General features: G+C 47.3%; 1 protein-coding gene across 2 annotated transcripts in view; it reads left to right on the forward strand.

Annotated features, from left to right (window-relative positions):
• VPS51 (VPS51 subunit of GARP complex) overlaps positions 1 to 19,617 on the forward strand; it is a 141,594-nt gene that overhangs the window by 113,294 nt on the left and 8,683 nt on the right. Inside the window, exons 6-7 of one of the 2 annotated variants that reach the window (XM_069644945.1) lie at positions 16,128 to 16,343; positions 17,758 to 17,976. In XM_069644945.1, the coding sequence (XP_069501046.1) occupies positions 16,128 to 16,343; positions 17,758 to 17,976 (435 nt within the window). Of the gene's footprint in view, positions 1 to 16,127; positions 16,344 to 17,730; positions 17,977 to 19,617 lie in introns of both variants that reach the window. The other variant, XM_069644944.1, reaches the window with a different exon arrangement.

Here is a 19,617-nt window from a genome sequence, read left to right on the forward strand (position 1 = left end):
TTGCTTCCTTTGGGGGGAAAGAAGCTGAGAGGCCATCGCTTCAAAGATCAATTCCTCCATTATGACCAGCTTTGCATCCTCTGTGTAGTGGATCTGATCTTCTGCGTCCGCCAAACCCACAAGGGAATTCCTCTAATGATTGTTTTCTTAGCGTCACAGAGCAATAAGTGTTAACCGGCACCCTCTGTGTTTTCTCTGAAATAGTCGACTATTACTTTAGAGATGTCATTCCTGAGAGCCATAGGCTCAGTACTAGTAACTCCAGCTCAACAGGGTATGTTCCAAGTGGATGCGAGTTCCATTTTGAACATTTGGAATGCACAGGACAAATTAGGGCGATGCCAACAGCATGTCAATTCTAGAAAAACGTCTGTGGGCATTTTAGAAGTGAGTGTAATCTCGCTCACCCTTGTGTAAAAGTCGCCATATATTGTCTAGCCCAATTTCCCCGAGCAGTCTAACAAAAGTTGCATTTTTTAAATCGGTGGTTGTTTGGGGCAGGGAACGGGGGTGGGGGCCAGATAGTGTTTTATCCAGTTGATGTTCTGATACAAAAATATGGGCCCTCCCAAAATTACCTGCCCCCTCCCCATAAATGGGATCATTTCTGATGGGTTGCCTGCTAGGAACTTGCTCCGCCACTTGTTTCGGTCATACAAGGAGATAATGGTAAATTTGTGACCAAATAGTGTACCTTCAACCGCCACAATCGTGCTGCAGGATCACATCTGACCTATGTTTCCCCTAAGGGGATCTCAGTGCCTAACTGTTCTGTGCCACTAGAGGCTATGTATTGCTGCTTTTCGTTTGTTGGGGGATTTAAGTCCTTGTACACTAATGGTGAGCACCCTAATGTTCGATGGGGAGGTATTTTCTGTCTGTTGTGTCATACTGTTGTGCGATGCGCCAATGATCTTTGCTACTGCCACCCCAATAAACAAGCATTTTATGCAATAGATTTTTCCACAACCCCAACAAATACATGTATAGAAACAAACTACAGGAAAGGTGAGAGTTATTCCATCATATCTCTCTGCTAATTCTGGTGGGTGCCAGATACCGACAGGTTGCCCCCCAGCATTGCGTCCAGGTGGAGCGTATGTCACTAAGAGTATGAGGGAACAACACATGCTTCTGCTGAAGTTTGTAAGCTTCCTCCACTAGAGAGGCTGGTTATATAGTCACTGGATCGTGCTTGTGGTTTTGGACAAGGAATTCAGTGCCAGGCTGCCTCCAGCTATTTACTGCCCATAGGCCCCCAGGAATGCATGTTTTCCCGGCTTTAGACCAAAGACCCCTCCTTAGGTTTGAGGTTGCCTGATTTTGCTGGTGATGGTGAGAGGGGACTGGTGTCCGGGTGGAGTTTGGAGAGGCATCTGGTGAAGATAGTAGATGGAAATTCTCACTTGTATAGAATCTTCTCTTTTCTGAGCCATAAGGTGATTGGTCAGAGGGCAGTGCATTTCCGGACCGCCATGGAGTCAAGACCTTGAACAGCAGGATGTTTGCCTTCCGGAATGATAAGTCAGAAGTCTAGTGAGGCCAGCATTATCTTCTGCTTAATTGTGCAAAAGTGAACTCTGGTGAGAATGTCCAGGTTTGGCAGACTCGGGGCCAAGTTGGAGGACTCGTGGACGTACTCGCACACAGAATTTTCCATTTCATCGATCCTTTGTTCTGCTTCCATGATTCACCTATCCAGTGCTAAACATGTTGTGAATTCAGCCATGTGCGCAGAGAGGGGGTGACGGACGCTCCCCACAGTTAGGGATCGCACTACGATGAGCGAGTGTAGTACTCTTACAGTAACAAATAAGCCTGATGCTCAATAGCAGACCTATCCTAGCGCCTTTTTCTTAGATTGTTTCTTTATCAGAATCATCTTTAGTTTTCGATACACCCCTAGGTGTTCATCCCAAAGCCCTTCCTTGCTAAACCAAATGTGTGGAAATGCATGGAACTTTATTCTTGTTCTGTCGGTCCACCCAACACTGGATCCCCTCCACCCCCCCCCCCCCTTAAAATACTCCTTCATATTCTCAACGATTGCCATGCACACCTCAACAAGATCTCCTATCTCTGCAACAAATCATTGATTGTTGGTGACTTCAACACCTTGGCTGATGAAGCTGACAATCCTCACCAAGTGGACAATTTAGAAACTTGAACAGCCTTAACTTTAGCAAAGTTGCAAATGTTTTTCACCTCCTGCCCCACACCAAATCCAAGATTGCTAGGCCCATTGCACCACAAAATAAACGTTTCACTATGGTCCTTGCAGGCAATTGAAGGAACATTATTTTAGTCGCCACACTATATATTAATAAACAAAGAAAGCTATCAGATTACTACCCCTCTACTGAAAATGCCTGTCTAATTCCTGAACATGGGGCCAATTAATACATGATTCCAACCTGCCATCATAGGAAAAGGCTTGCAGACGCTTGGTGCAAATTAACTCCAGGGTTAGATAAAAATGTCCAATAGCTTGATCACCACTAATCTGACTCTGCTCTGTGTACCAGACCAAGTCTCTACTCTCAAACATCAGGCAGTGCTTTCTGGGTAATCGTCACTCGTTAATCCTCTTGATTTATAATCAGCCTTTCACAAAATCATAGGATACTCTTAACTTGTGATATTGTGGTTCAGCACCTCTGGCTAAGATCGTGCATGATGCAAATCATTTGGTTGTGTACTACTCCATGCAGGTTGCTTTTGTACTTTTATTTGCCCTGGCCCTGGGTTGTGGAGTCTCCTATGTTTACTCCCTCTTCCATTTGCATTTTATTGCTTACATGATATGATATAACATGTATAACGCGCCTGTACACAAGTGTTGCTTGGTTCGACAAGACAAGGAGGGGGAAACCACGATCTTACTAGGCCTTGTGTCAATCAATTTGCCCAAGTGCGGGGAGGAGGGAGGTGAGAAGTGCAAATAGAGAAGTGTGAAGAACCTTCCGCCATCTCTTTTTTTTACACTTCTCATTTGCACTCCTCGGTGCAAATGAAGAAAATTGCCCGGAGGCGACCTATTGGCACTTATTTTCAAATGTAATTTGTGTGTTTAAGGAAAATGTGCTCCATGTGGCTAATTTATGAAGTGCATATATGTAAAAAACAACACTTTTCATATTTAGATGACTTTATGAACATTTCAGATGCATTGACAATGTTTCAGTTTGTGAATGCATAGTGATTCACAATGTGCACAGTTAGGAGTAAACCACAATTTAACATGGACACAATATTCTTGACAAAGGGGTTATATCTTCATTAACGCCATTAAATCATGCATTTTCGTAATTTGTAGACTTTTTATTTCAATTTTTATAATTTGCTTTAGTCCTTATTCTTTGCAAACTTAATTCCCAATCCTTTATTTTGATGCCTTAGAAGGAGCACTTTAAATCTGGAATGCAATCTAAAACACATCAGACAGGGGCTGTACAATGCCACAAAGTAGTTACATGATGCAAATGAAAGGGGCACTGTTTTTTTTGCTGGTTTAGTGTCTCCTTCCATAGAATTTATTTATTTTGACCTTTGTAGAGCTCTGTATCAGTTTTGCGGGCCATGCTGCAATTTATAGAGGCTGGGGAGAGAGAAAAACCCATATCTGGGTGAACATAGCCTGGGATTAGTGTCCCAAAGTGAAGACTGTCTCCCAGAGTGGCACTTGGGCACATGTGAGAAGCAAGGGAAAGTCTGAGATCACTGGGTCAAGATAAAGTCTGGTGCTCAAGGTGGCTTTTGAAAAGTTTCCTGAAGGGGAGGCGGAATGGAGAAGCTGTGATATAGCTGGGGAGAATGTTCCAGAGGCTGGGGCCCATTGTGAGTAGGCTCCATTGTTGGTTTGGCAGTAATTGCATTTGGGTATGCAGAGGAGGAGGGCCTTGTGTTGTCGGGGTGCTGGAGGCATTTGAACTGGATCCTTTTCTTGGTGGGGAGCCAGTGGCATTGTGTAGACACCAGAGTCAGACTTGTTTGGGTCATTTATCTCATCAAACACTGTCCACCTCCTGCCTTCTCTGAATGTATCCGCTTCTCTGTGGCAATCCCATCCCTTCTGGAACAATTCGATTAAATCAAGAAATAGTGTTTAAGCAAAGAATTTGGACTTTGTACATTGAACCAAGGTAGGCATTGCCATTTTTTTCAACTGGATATACATGTTTATAATTTTGTGAACTTGGTGATTAATAGTTAGTTGTTTTGTTGTTTTCCGCCTAGCAGTTGAAATAATATCCTATTTCAAAATGGTCCCAGAAAAATGTTGTGCGGTCAAAGTATTGTGGAATTTTATGAGAAATAACCAGATGAACCCCCATCCCTCCCCCTCCACACCCATACCCCTGCCCCCCGAGGAAAGTCTGTAATATTAGTGTATTGTTTAGGATAGAAACATATACGTATGTCAGGGATTCAGTCTATATGATAAATTGTTTGTGTGTATATTAATGTGGAAAATATTATTTTTGCATGTATATTTGGTTTTTGTGATTTATGCACTTTAATTGTCATATGTATAGAGATCTAGTAGTGAGATGAATTATAGAAGAATGCATTTTTTCTTTTTTTTTTTTAAGCGACATTTGTATTTACTGAATACCAATATGGTATGTTTTGTTAAATTGTGTAGCTGCTGTTTTTGTAGTGGCCCATGTTCTATGAGTACTAGGAAGAATTTTATGTGAGAACTGGTGAACAACACCGAAAGGACTTTATCGCAAATGGATTTAATTGTTTTCTTGCAATCCCATCCCCTCCGCAGTTGGAGGGATTCCAGAGACCTGGCCATATGGGCAGGACTGGAAGGTAAGCGAGAATCACTGCACTGACATTGTTGTATAGCCCTCCACAGAGTCCATTTTGAGAGATCTAGTCATGTGGCAGTGTCTGTATTGGAGAAGTGTGCATTTTGAGACATGCCATTTTAGGTGAGAGAGTGTACCCTAGGATAATTAGTTGGTGGGAGATCTCTGATTGAGGTGCTCCCCAAAGCATGCCCTTTTGGCTTGACCACTGAGTGATCCAATATGAATTCTAGTAAATGCGCTCCTGTGCATCCTGTGAGAAAGGACACTTTCCATTATGGGGCATGGTGTCCTTTGGGTCTATTTACAGAGGGAGGCAGATTACATTCTGTCAAACACGGACCTGTGGTGGTACTGAGTCATGAATAGAGCAATGTCCGATATGTATATGTGTGCACTACATACATTCTCTGCCTTGCACAGTGCGTTGATATTTGGATGTGTGTGTGTATATATATATATATATTTCTGAGGCTTGTGGAATCTGCTTAGATCACATGCTGTACGTAGGCCGGCATCTCGTGGAAGTTGCGGAGTATTACAGTTTGATTTTCGAAACTCGAAAATGGGCGTCGACACAGGGCGTGCCAGTAATACTATCCCTAGTGTGACGTCCACTGTGCCCATGATCCCTCACGCGTCTAGGGCCCTCAGATTGTTTTTTTCTGCCATACTGGTCGGAAGTATTCCGAGGAGTTCCCTGGCATTAGCTATACTTTAGAAAAATATTTCTCCACCCCAACGTCGAGTCACCGAAATTCAACACTCTACGCCAAACCGGAGAAGAAATCGACCGTCGAGAGCTTCACGACCGAGTGGGTCTAGGAAGGCCTCTGGCCTCGACCCGGGCCTCGGAAGGCCTCTGGTCTCGGCCCTACAAGTAGTGAGAGTGGGGGGTGGACATACTCTCGCTCTTATACATTCTTATATATTCCTACACTTACCAGCCCGCTGCCTCAAGGTGCGTATGGAGGCATGCATCGGTTATGACTTTCCAATTTTGCCCAAAGTGCAACCGCAAGTATCCTTGGGTTGACAGACACGCCACGTGCAATCTCTGCTTGCCAAGGGATCACCCCGAGGCAAATTGCAGAGCGTGTAGTAGGTTTAAACCTAAAACACTAAAAGACCGTTCCACCAAGCGTTAGGCCCACCACGTCAGACGTCAAGAGGCCATGACCGCGGAGGGCGCCTTCAGCGACGCCGTACTGTTGGACGGCGAGGGCAACACAGCGTCGAAAGACAGCCAGGCACAGGTCCCCGACCTCGGAAGGTCGTCCGGCAGGGCAGCTATGGGGAAGACCCCCGGCGACGTAAGCGCAACCCACAGCACTTCCAAACACATGAAGTCCCACCGAGACTCGACGCGCACGTCAAGCTGTTGGAAAGAGGCACATAGGGAACGGTCCGAATTGGCGTCCTCCGGGCGTTCTCGATCTAGATCGCCGCATGACTCCAGGCAATCGCCCACTATTGCCAAGAGTGCCTCGCTCCCCAAGGTAACCGAGGTTCGATCGTCGGAAGACGAAGCCGACCTCTATCCCCAGACCGCACTCCAGGAGTCGGTGCCAGCAGCCCAAGTGACGCCTATTCCAGGATCCCAACCTACACGGTCGAAGGATAGTGACACCACGACCGAAGCTCGACGCCAGGCGTCGAAAAGCTCTGAAGGCCCAAAAAAGCAGGGTAAACACTCTTCTAGCCACGGGGAGGGGGGAAAACAGAGGAAGCAGTCTCAGCCTACTTCCACACCTCAAAAACATTCCACTCCGCTCACAGACAGACAGGTCTCAGACCTCTATTATAGATGAGACAGGGAAAGTCCCCCCAGGAAGAGTCATTCCCAGTTCAAGAGAGTGGTCTAGTGAGGACATAGATGGGGTCATGTCAAGAATGTCATCATTGGCAGATTTCTATGCCAAAAATCCTGAACATTTTTTCACTTATAACGCCGACGGGTCAGCACCCTCAGGCTCCAAAGATCCTATCCCCCCCAAGTAAAAAGTCCCGGTTCGAAACAACACGGTCTTCAGATCCCTTCCACATACACCCTTATTCTCAAGAACAAGAAGATCCTTCCTTTTGTGAGGATACAGATTTGGGCATGTTGGAAGAACAGACTGGGATGGACTACTATGGGGACGATGAGGAACAAGAGGAGGAAGAGGACGTCCCAGAAACATAATGGGTAGATTCCCCGGTAGATAAGGAACCACCGGTTACCGACTCCCCTGTCGACAACCAGCCCCTCCTAAATGAAGTCCTATCTCGAGCAGCAAACCACTTCCACATTGACACCCAGGGTGCTCAAGAGGAAAGAGATTTTGCCGAAGAGTTGGTGGGAGAAAGGAGACCTGTTGCGCAGGCCATCCCTAGCCTTAAGTCGATCCAAAAAAGAATAGACCCTTCACTGGTAAACCCCAACCCCACCAGGGCAGTCAACCCCAGGATTGAGAAGCTTTTCAGGGCAGCCCAATCAGACCCACTGTATATAAGAGGGCATCTGAAACCAGACTCCCTAGTCGTTACAAACACCCGCAAGAGGGCAGGAACACCCTTATCATCAGAAGCTCCTCCCAACAAGGAGAGCAAGAAAATGTATGGCTTCGGCAGAAAGGTTGCCTCCACTTCCACCTACCAAGCAAGAATCGCCAACTCCACCACCCTGCTGGCGAGTTATAACTGCCACCAATGGGAGGAAGTCGCGGCACTCATAGATTCCGCCCCAGAGCCCTTAAAGAGCCAATTGGCACGAGTCTCAGCGGAAGGAAGGGCCGTATCCGGTTGCATTTTAAAGGCAACCTTTGATGCCGCTGATAACGCCGGCAGATTGATAGCAGAGGGTACTGTTATCAAGAGACATGCTTGGCTAAGGCAGTCTGGATTCAAGGCCGAAACCCAAGCATCATTGTTAGACAAACCGGTGGAGCCTGATCTATTGTTCGGTAAGGCGGTCGAGGACATGCTGAAAAATGCCAAGGACGAGTATGAAACACTCAAGTCCCTAGGCCAATTAACCACTAAGCCCCCAAATCAAAGGGGAAATGGCAATTTTCGCCGCAAACGCGGCCAAAATTCCCAAAGAGGGTCAAACTATTCCCAGGGCCAGGTTACGCCGTGGAACAATAACAACCAACAGTCTACCCAAGGTTATGGCAGGGGGAATAAGAGAGGACGGGGTAAAGGTAGAGGCAGCCCCAGTAGAGGCGGCGGCACGCCTCCACCAAAACAGTGACGCTCCGCTCAGGGTCCCTTCTCATGCATCCCCAGTAGGAGGACGCATTTCCAACTTCACCCAAGCTTGGGAAGGGATCACATCAGACAGATGGGTGCTGTCCACAGTGTCCGCAGGATACTGCATAGAACTGTTAGAGCGTCCCTGAAACCACCCTCCACAACAAAGAACACATTCTTTGGACCACCAAAGAATCCTCCTCGAGGAGATTGTCAATCTGCTAGCAAAGGACGCGATCGAACTCGTCCCGGGACACCAGGTAAACATGGGTATTTATTCAACTTACTTCCTTGTACCAAAAAAAGATTTAACAATGCGCCCAGTATTAGACTTACGGCCTGTAAACAAATCTGTCAAGCCACAAAAATTTTGCATGACTACTCTCCAAGAGGTAATCCCCCTCCTAAAAAAGGGGGACTACATGGCAACATTGGACATGAAAGATGCCTATTTTCATATTTCCATGTTCCCAACGCACAGAAAGTACTTGGGTTTCAAGGTGGACAGTCGGCACTACCAGTTCAAAGTACTGCCCTTCGGGATAGCTTCAGCTCCAAGGGTATTCACCAAGGTACTGGTGGTGGCAGCAGCACACCTAGCAGGGAGGCAATCCCGGTGTACCCTTACCTGGACGACTGGCTCATCAGGGGGGGAACCCCAGTGATTTGCAGAACAAACATTCAAAGAACGATCAACCTCCATCTTTGAATTGGGTTTCTCAATAAACGAGAAAAAGACAAGTCTGGTGCCAAGCACCTCCAAACAGTTCCTAGGAGCTATCCTAGACACACAAGAGGGGTTGCCCTTTCCATCAGAGGAAAGAATTTGGAATATACTACTGCAAATTCCTCACTATCAGGCCGGTCGCCAGATAACGGTACGCAAAGCAATGCGTTTGCTAGGCATGCTGGCGTCATGTATTTACCTGGTCCCCCACGCGCACCTGCGCATGCGTCCCATGCAAGAATGGTTGGCGAAACAGTGGTCTCTCAGGCAAGTGGTCAGTGGGACGATCTAGTGGTCGTTTCGCCAACACTTGTACAAAGCCTTCACTGGTGGACAAGAGAAAATCTGTCCAACGCGAAACCCTTTTACAACCCCGAGATACAGGCGGTAGTCACAACCGATGCATTCCTAACAGGGTGGGGAGCTCGCCATCTCCACCACACGACTCAGGGCTCTGGTCTCAATCAGTAGCAAAGAATCACATCAATCTGCTAGAGCTTCTGGCAGTATTCAAAGCGCTTCAAGCCTTCAAGCCCTACCTACTGAATCTGTCGGTGCAAATCCGGACGTACAGCACTACAGCCATGTTCTACCTGAACAAACAAGGAGGGACTCATTCGCCAAATCTCTCCAAACTTGTCCAAAAAATGTGGCTATGGGCACTCAAACGGAACATCTTCCTGTCATCGCAACCTGTCCCAGGGGCTCTCAATTCTCTAGCAGATGCACTAAGCAGAGATCCCCTCCCAAAGGAGCACGAATGGTGTCTACACAGAGAAATCGTAGAAGATCTCTTCTCTCAGTGGAGTTTCCCCCACCATAGACCTATTCGCCACAAGCGGAATGCCCAAGATTCGCGTCCAGATTCCCACAACCAGACTCACAGGGGAACGCCCTGTGGATGAACTGGTCAGGGATGTTTGCATACGCTTTTCCACCAACTCCTCATCAGGAAGGTGGTCAACAAGATGAACAGGGAATCAATGACGCTCGTCCTAGTTGCTCCCATGTGGGGGCGAGACAACTGTGGTTCCCACACTTACGCAGATTAGTGATGTGCGAACCCATCAAACTCCCGGGGTGGTACAACCTACTGTCCGAGCATCAGGGTCAAACAGTACATCCTCTACCCAACTCAATGAACCTAGCAGCATGGCTCCTGAGGTCATAGAGTTTGGACATCTCAATTTACCTCAAAAGAATCTAGGAAGCCTAACACGAGACACTGCTACTTTGACAAGTGGAAAAGATTTGTTATCTGGTGCCAGAATAAACAAATCAACCCAGTTGATTGCACTCCTTCCACTATTGTTACATACATGCTCCACCTGCTGGATGCAGGACTGGTTTTTAACTCACTGACGGTGCATCTGGCAGCTCTGTCAGCGTACACCACCTCCCATAACAAGGTGTTGTGGTGGAAAGTTCCAGTGGTAAAGAGACTTCACCCTCCTATTTCTAACCCACCACCAGGGTGGGACCTTAATGTGGTGCTATCTAAACTCATGGGCCCCCCCCCCCATTCGAACCCCCCCATTCGAACCCATGCATAAAAGCAGTCTCAAACACCTGACTTATAAAACAGCCTTCTTAGTAGCTATTACATCCATAAGAAGGGTCAGTGTCAGTGCAGGATCCTTTCTTTACAGACCACAAAGATCAACCAACTGGTTTTGCGTACACACCCTAGGTTCTCACCTAAGTTTATTTCAAAATTCCACGTGAACCAGTCCATCAAGCTTCCGGCTTTCTTCCAAAACTCACAAAGCTCGGCTGAGGTGAAACTACACACCCTAGATGTGCGTAGGGCGGTCCTCTACTATGTAAACAAAACCAGACCGCTAAGGAAAACAGACCAGCTGTTTGTCTCCATAGCTACAGGCAGAGAGGGGATCGCGTCTCTAAAGGTGCCATCTCTAAGTGGATTGTTAACTGTATCCAGCTGTGTTACTCCCTTTCTGAGAAAACTCTGCCTTTCACGCCAGGAGCCCACTCTACAAGAAGCATCAGGTCCTCTCTGGCTTTCATTGCAAATGTACCCCTAGACACCATTTGCAAAGCAGCTACTTGGAGCTCTATTCACACTTTTACTCAGCACTACTGCATTGACACCCATTCCAACACAGATACTCAAGTGGGACAAGCGGTTCTAAGACATTTATTTGCTCATGAGCCTCCTCATATCCCACCTCCTTCTTCTAACACTGCTCGCTAATCTATGCACAACATGTGATCTAAGCAGATTCAACAAGCCTCAGAAGAGATACATTGATCACTGTAATCGTATTTCTGATGCTAGTATCTGCTTAGATTCACATGCGACCCACCCTTCCTCCCCTCTGAGAGAAGACGCATGGATGCTTGTAGTTTTATCTTCTATCTTTCTGCTTGGATTATCTGTACTCTCGCTACTCCTCATGCTACCTCATGTCACAAAGAAAAAAGACAATCTGAGGGTCCTAGACGCGTGAGGGATCATGGGTACAGTGGACGTCACACTAGGGATCGTATTACTGGCACGCCCTGTGTCGATGCCCATTTTCGAGTTTCGAAAAACAAACTGTAATACTCCGCAACTTCCACTAGATGTCGGCCTATGCACAGCATGTGAATCTAAGCAGATACAAGCATCAGAAATACGATTACGGTGAGTAATGTATCATATATATATCTGCCTATGAGGAAGTCCTTGAGTGAGGGGCATTTTAGGACATGTCTTCCTGTAGAGTCATCACTTTTGAGTGAGGCAAATTGTTTTTTTTGGGACGTGCATTTTGTTACATTAGTCTTTTCTTGCAGTTGGTTGTATTGGGACAATGCTGTATGTGGCCTACTGGACTTATAGCATCACTGTCAATTCTATTTGTCTTACCACAGACCTCCACACATGCCAGTATAGCAAAACAAACTGATTTCCAAGTCTTCTGTGTTAGAGGGTCTTGACCCCTCTCTGGAACAAAATCCTTTCTGGTCTCTTATCTTGGACGACCTAAAAAGAACTGCATATTCAGAAGCGTGTGCTGTAGTCATCCTCCTGGGTCTATCCTCGGCTTTTGATACCACCCCATTACCCCCACAGAGCATGGCTCCTTGCTATTCCCCCTTACCACTCCACCATAGCTGGAAGCTCGGCCTTCTCGATCCCAGCTCCCACCATTTGGAACAATGAAGGAACTACCTTTCCTTCATAAAAATTCCTCAAAACCTGGCTTTTTGCAGCATTATCCTGAAACCCCTTCCTAAACCTTCCAATTCCCAATCCGAACATAGGAACACTCAACACCAGGTGGCGCCGGTTGCATTTGCGGTAGCCCGACATCTCCGCACCTGACGGCGCCGGCCACTATCGCGGCAGCCCTAAACAAACAAACACACACACACTCACACTCACACTCGAAGTGGTTGTGATGGAATCGCCACCATCACAATCGGACAGGTTGCGAGGCACTGCAGAGAATTGTCTTGGGAGGAATTGAGCCATGGCCATGTCTCGCACCCGAAGCCCAGATGGGGGTCTCTCATGTGTTACTCCTGGAAGGCAATCAAGAACTAGCCCCGGAATTGCACTGGAAGGACTTGAAGGATGTCCCCCTCCCCGCAACAGCCTCAGAGGGAATAAAGGCATGACACGCCTCTTCGGCTCCACGTGTCTCCGGTGGCGGGCAGCATTGCCTTTCACATGTAATTTTGGTGCCAGAATTTGTCGGACCCTTGGATCCTCTCTCTAGTCTCCACGGGGTACCGCCTACCGGTACCTTCCACTCCTCCCTCCTCCTCCCACAGATTGGGACAGCAACTCTGCTGGTGGAGATCCGGTCGCTCATCGAGAGCCGGGCTGTGGAAGAAGTCCCAACCTCCCTGCGAGGCTTGGGCTTTTATTACAGGTTTTTCTCCATATAGAAGAACAACCAGGCTGGCCTGAGAGTTGTGTTGGACCTTTCCATCCTCAATCTCTCTCTCTCCCTCTGCAAAAATTCAAGATGGTTATGCCAGCTCTTATTGCAGAAACACTGGACAGGGGCAACTGGATGTGCTCCCTGGATCTGAAGGACGCTTACCTACACATCCCGATTTGGCAGCCGCATTGTTCCTCACTGCTCTTCAGGATCATGGGCTTCCATTTCCAATACAAGGTGCTTCCCTTCGGGCCTCAATGCGGCTCCCAGGGGATTTACCAGGTTGATTAATGCAGCGGCAGCCCTCCTCAGGGCCCAGGGCCACCACGTCTACCCATACCCGGACGACTGGCTCGTCCAGGCCACCTCTCCGGAAGTGGTTCAGCATACTGCCTCCGCACTGATGAACGACCCGGGGTTCACTATAAATCTCAAGAAGTCTCAGCTGCAGCCCACGCAGAGTCTGACCTTCTTGGGCCTCATCTGAGACACAAGCTCTGTGAGAGTCTTTCCCTCGGAGGACAAGATTGCGGCCATCATGAGAGCTACAGCTCACTTCCTCTCCAGGCCCGTGATCTCAGCCTGGTGGTACCAACACCTACTGGGGCTTATGGCAGCGGTCCTTTTGGCTGTGACCCACACAAGACTCGGGATGCGGAGATTACAGCTGCACTTCACAGCCTCATGGAATCAGGAGAAGGGCTCCCAAGAGGAGCCAGTCAACATTCCGCCCTTTCTCCTCTCGGACCTGCATGGGTGGTCCGCGGACTTCATCCGGAAGCAGGGTAGGCCCTTCCGGCAGCCGGCCCCTCAGGTCACAGTTACTACAGACTTGAAGGCCATATGGTTGGCTCTCAGGGCCTTTCTCCCTCTTATCAGGGGCAAGACAGTTCTTATCCAGACAACTCCACCAGCATGTGTTATGTCTACAAGCAGGGGGGCTCCAGAACCCCTCTGCTGTGCAACCTAGCAGTCGGCATGGGGGAAGGGGCTCTGGAGAACGACATTTACCTCATGGCTGTCCACCTCTCGGGGAATCCAACCTGGGAGCGGGCAGGCTCAGCGGACAATTACGAGTGCCAATTCAAGGATCCTCAGGTGGGGGCATCCCCAGGTGGATCTTTTTGGCTCCCGGGACAACAGGAAATGCCAACAGTTCGCCTCCTGGCAGGGGCAGGGCTCCGGCTCCTGGGGCGACGCATTCCAGTTCTAGTGGAACGACAGGATGGCATATGCCTCCCTGCCCACACCCCTAGTCCACAGTGTGATCTGCAAGAGAAGGGAATCCTGGCACCTCAGCATTATTTTGATAGCTCCCTGGTGGCCAGCCAGACCGTGGTTTTCCGAGCTCCTCAGCCTTTCAGACGGACCGCGCATTCACCTACCGCTGGGCCCACCTCCTCGCCCAGCAGGTGGGCAGGGTACTCTGCCCTGCTCCTCACAAGCTAGCCCTCGCAGCGTGGCTCCTGAGCATGTCACGCAGAAATAGAGATCTTCCAGGGTGCTAGAAGCAAAGCTACTAGGAGCCAATATAAGAGTAAATGGTCAATCGACATCTGATGGGCCTCCACAGGCTTTACACGCCTATAAAAGAGGCCACACCAGTGTGGGACCTGAATGTTGTGTTGGGCGCCTCGGCGCACAAACCTTTTGAGCCTATGGCGTCTGCGGACATCAGGCTGGTCATCATAAAGACAGCTCTGCTTGTGGGCCTCAGCTCGCAGAGTCAGCGAGGAAATAGTCTTACCCACTTTCTTTGCCGACCCCAAGGACAAACCTGAAAGGGTCCTACACCGTCTGGAGGTCAGTCGCACGCTGAAATACTACGTGTACAGAACCAAGGACTTCCGCAAGTCGGACCCCTTGTTTGTCACTTTCGGTGGGTCAAGGCCCGGTTATCGGGCCTCCATAGCAAGGGGATGATTGCGATCATCAAGCAGGCCTGTGAGTGGCAGCACTAACCAGTGCCAGCTAACTTACATGCCCATGCGGTCAGAGCCAAGGCCACGGCCATCGCGTTCCAACAGCATGTGCTGTGGCAGGTCATCAGCAGGGTGTCTTCCTGGGCCACCCCTTCGGCTTTCTGTAAACACTACAGTTTGGATGCCGCCTTTAGGTCTGACATGGCATTCGGGCAGGCAGTTCTAAGAAACCTGTTTTCTTAAGGAGTGGCTCCTCTCCACCCTGGGGCTACATTCAGTTGTAATCGCCCATAAAGTATGGAGGAAAGGGGACGTGACGTAAGAGTAATTAAGTTACTCACCGCAGTGACTAACCTACTCTTAGTCCATAGTGCCCTTTCCTCGATACATCCCACCATCCTCCCCCCTAATAATACTGGTGTCATTAGGCAATGCCTATCTTTGTCGACGCGTCAATCGGGACTGAAGAGTGGCGCCAGTGGGCGGAATCAGGCGAGCGCATGCTCCCAGGGCCGCGCCCCAGCGTGCCTCTAAATTTAAAGGGGAAGAAGATTTTTTCTGGGGGAAAAAGGTTCTGTCTCCCGTCCCTCAGGAGGGACGCCCTTACAGTATGGAGGAAAGGGGACTATGGACTAAGAGTATGTTAGTCACTGCGGTGAGTAACTGTTAATATATTACCGGATACCATTGACATGCAGTGAGCAAAGCACGGTTATGGAAGGGACCATCAAATAGCCAGGGGAGGGGGGACTGGTGGGAAATCCACTTATTTCACTACAATGTCATGTAAGCATTGTTGTTTCGGGGTTGAGACAGAGCTCTCATGAGGGTACTAAAGCACACAGGATCAGCTTTCTCCTTCAAGGAGGAGGAAAGTGCTGTTTCACAGCGAAATCTGGCCAAGCCTTGACGCAGTAAGGCTGTATAGATCATGTGTCTGGCAGCGCGAGATTGCCTTTCTTCAGGCGTCTCTAAATTTCCTCGTGGAGACCGTATCTAGGGGTGACTCAATTTAGTGCATACATACCCAGCGAGAAACATAACCAATCTAAATCTTTGGAGGAAATTAACTCTTGGGAGAAGTTGTACTTGCACAAAACAGTAAAATTGCATGGCTTTTCTGTCTATGGAATATTCACATTTTTTATGGGGAAGGGTTGGTTATATGTGGTAATAGTTTAACAGCATGTACATCTACTACTGATACTAACACAGGTAGAGGAAAGGTAAATGACAACGAACAGCATTTCTTCATTGAATATGAATCAATGGAACATACCAAATCTGAAGGAAAGATACATTACTACTAACAACGGCTCTTCACAATATGTGCATCCATGGGACAAGAAACAGTTATTGTAATTAAGTTGTTCACACCTTTGTAATATTCCATTGCTGGAGGAGAAACATTTACTTACCCCTAGCAATAGTTTTTCACAACTTATGAATGTAGGGATGACAAAACGGTTTTACTCTATGCTTTGAGCGCTGCAATTTTTCCAAGTCTCGCTCTATTTTGTATTTCCAGGGTGAGTTCTGCAGTCAGGGTGTGCGCGAGGGTCTCATTGTTGGCTTTATCAAATACATCTGCCTGACGGCCCGTCAATTCTGTGAGACCACTGGTGACAAGGGTGGCTTCACCCCACCAACTTTGCTTCTGCTGCTGTCCCGCCTCTGTCTGGACTACGAGACATCCACCATCAGCTACATCCTGACCCTGACGGATGAACAGTTCCTGGTTCAGGTAATGTCTTTCTCTAGGTATTCTCCTGCTCCATTGCTTGCTGTGTAGTATTGTTATATAAATCCCACACTTGTATATAATAGCCTGTTTGCTAGATTCCTCAGTTGGGTGTGTAGAATGCACATGGAGATTCTCCCACAGAATGTATGTCTGTGTGCTTGCGTGCCCATGATTGTGTGATCAGTGTCTGATTTTAAAAATATTCGTTTTGGATTGTTCTTTCCAAAGGAACTACTGTTATGACTAAAACCCAAAAGAAACTGTTCTGGTGGTTTTCAAGTATGGTGTCTTGTATAGTTTTTCAAGCTTTAAAGATTGGCCCCTGTTGGGGAGGAATTGTCCACAATAGTGTGGTATTGTTTAAAGCTATGGTATCCAAAATGGATCCTGTGCCATGTAACGTACTTGCATGTGACTGGATAATTCCTCACTGTTAGAAATGCCACAACCCAATGACAGGAATATTGAGATCTTGTACATTTGGACTGAATTACTGACTCAGAGTTCGGAATGACCCCAACAGCAGAATGCATTGCCATGTGCTGATGCGCAGAGGCTGTTTTTCGTCACCTGAGCCTCTGCTCCTTCCGTTGTACTAGGTGGCTTTGTGGTGTGTTCTATACAGAGTAAATATATGCTTTTTGTACAGTGACATATGCTTATTTGGAGCTTGGTCTACTCAAGGCAAAGACATGCCCAGGTCATGACTTAATTGTTTTTTCTTTGTGGGAAGCTCAGGCATACCAACAGGTGGACTTCAATGATTCCATAGCCTCACAAAGAGGACTCCCAAGCATTTGTGGGCCTGCTGCACAGTACATTCTTAAACATTTGGTCTGTGAATGCAAATGAAGGACACACTCATGCTATCATGGACCTGTCACTGTTGTCTCAAGCAACAAATGTTGAGAGAGCAGTCCTTTCTCTGCTCTCACGCTAGTTCTACATCATTAGCAACAGGCTGCAACGGGTACATCGGGTCTCTTCTTAACTGAGTGTTGTGGTAGTTTCCTTGTTAATAGCTTTGTTCAATTGTATCTCTAACTTATTTAGTCCTCTTGCTTTTCTTAGCACTTCTGAATATCTTCTTTCCGCCCTATATTCTTCTCTGTGGACAGTTGAAGATCTTTGCTTTCCCGATGATGTGCAGCGAGCTGAATTTATGAACACAAGTTCTAATCCTTTAAAACAAATCGTATGTGTGTAGAAGAGCTTTATTGGTTTACATCATATTAAAATGTTTGATACTTAAGTCAGAGTTGAAATCTGAACCCCATTTTCCTCTTCTCTCATTCCCCCACCCTTTACCTCCAACTTTTACTACTCATCCAAAATCTAAACCTTGCGGTGCTGAGACCCTCCTTTGCAATCCATTGTAACAAAGCAGAAAGTAAGCAAGCGTTTGTCGTGGCAGGATCACTCGCCGGTGACTGCAGTGACCAGCCTGTGTGCAGAGGCGCGGGAAGCGGCACAGAAGCTGCTGAATCACTATGTGAAGGTGCAAGGCCTGATCATCTCACAGATGCTGCGCAAGAGTGTGGAAACCCGTGACTGGGTTAACACTATCGAGCCGCGCAACGTTCGGGCTGTCATGAAGCGGGTGGTGGAGGACACCACCTCCATCGATGTGCAGGTAAGTCAGTGGGCGATTGTTGATGGTGGGGGTTGTCGGTTGTCCTTTATCCAAAGCTGCCATTGCCCTTTCAGTTGTCATGTCCGGCAGCAGTGATCTGAGTAATGCTTGTTGGACTGCTGAAGACTATTCTGCCATTTTGATCATGTGTGAGGTATGGTGACCCAAGCATGTTGGTAGTGCCCATTTTGTAAGTACTAATTATCTTCTGTAAGTGCCCGTCTTGTTTTGTTCCTCAAATTAATACCTACAATTTTGGTTATTCCACTCTGAAACTGAGCCCACAATGCATAAGCTAGAAATACAATTGGAAATAGTTTGGGTTAGGAACAGGTTAAGGGGCACATTTTGTCAACACCCATCCCCGCCAGCACAGACTGGGGCTCTGCATTACAAGGTCAGAAGATGGCTGGTGCGCAGTATAAATGTGGTCAAAAACATCTGCACCAGGTAGATGAGCATGCTTGCAATGGGCCTGGTCCCCCAGAGACAGCTGCTTTGAGTTTGATCTGTAATCATTGGTGTGGAGCACGTCTTTTTAAAAAATGTCCCTACAGTAAAGCTAACCATGTCAGACACATGGGATGTTCAAGAAATATGTTTAACATTGGATTTTCTTTTTTCCTGCGTTTACCACAGAAAACTCATATTGTGCCTACATTTTTTCTGTTGACTTAGTCGATATTTTGATTGAGTGTGTTACATTTGGTGTCTATTGTATTTCTGCTTAGTTGTCTTCTCTTATATGGTTGGTGTCTAGACTGTTTGCTCAAGACTTGCGTCCAGATTTTACTTCCTTTTTTAATGATGTTTAGAGTGTTTACTTTGTTACCTTGTATTGATTTCGTATTTGCTGTTCAGATTGTATTTGCCCTGTTACTGGATGACTAAATGCTTTTTCATTACTCTTGTCCCACTAATTTTCGTCCCATTTCTCTTCTGCCCTTCTTATCTAAACTATTAGAACGTGTCGTCTATTCCCAAGTCTCATCTTTTGTTGATCGGCATTCTCCTCTTCCTTCTTTTCAATATGGCTTTCGCCTCATCCTACCGAGACCGCTCTCTTGGCGTACCCAGAGTCTCTTCTTTCTTTGCGCTATGCCAAAAACTCCCCACTCTAGGTACACCTTGATCTGTCTGTGGCTTTTGATACTGTCGATCATTCTGTTCTGCTCTCTCATCTTGGTCTAGGGTGCTCTGTTTTTAATTGGTTTGTCTCATCTCACCAACTGTACTTTTTCTGTCTCTTGGGCTGATCTTCCCTCCCATGTTCTCCCCCTCCTATGGTGTGTTCCGGAGGTCTGTCCTCGGCCCTCTTCTATTTTCTCTCTATACTTCCTCCTATTGGTTCTATTATTACTTCCTTTGGCTTTTCTTATCACCTCTATGCGGACAACTTGCAGATCTCTCTTTCCTTCTCAGTCTCCATTCACTCCACTCTTAGCCTGTCTGCTAGCTATCCAATCCTGGTTGTCTTCTCATTATCTGAAACCATCTAAAACTGAAGTTCCTTTCTTTCCTGCTCTTACCATTCCTCTCTCTCTTCCTCCCTCTTCTATCTCTTTTCCTCCTTACTTACCCCCATCTCTACTTTGGCTTGTAATATTGAATTCTTTTTTGACTCCTCCCTTTCATTTCACA

Source organism: Ambystoma mexicanum, chromosome 2p (assembly GCF_040938575.1).
Source record: "Ambystoma mexicanum isolate Mex_15411 chromosome 2p, UKY_AmexF1_1, whole genome shotgun sequence".
Taxonomy (NCBI): Eukaryota; Metazoa; Chordata; class Amphibia; order Caudata; family Ambystomatidae; genus Ambystoma; species Ambystoma mexicanum.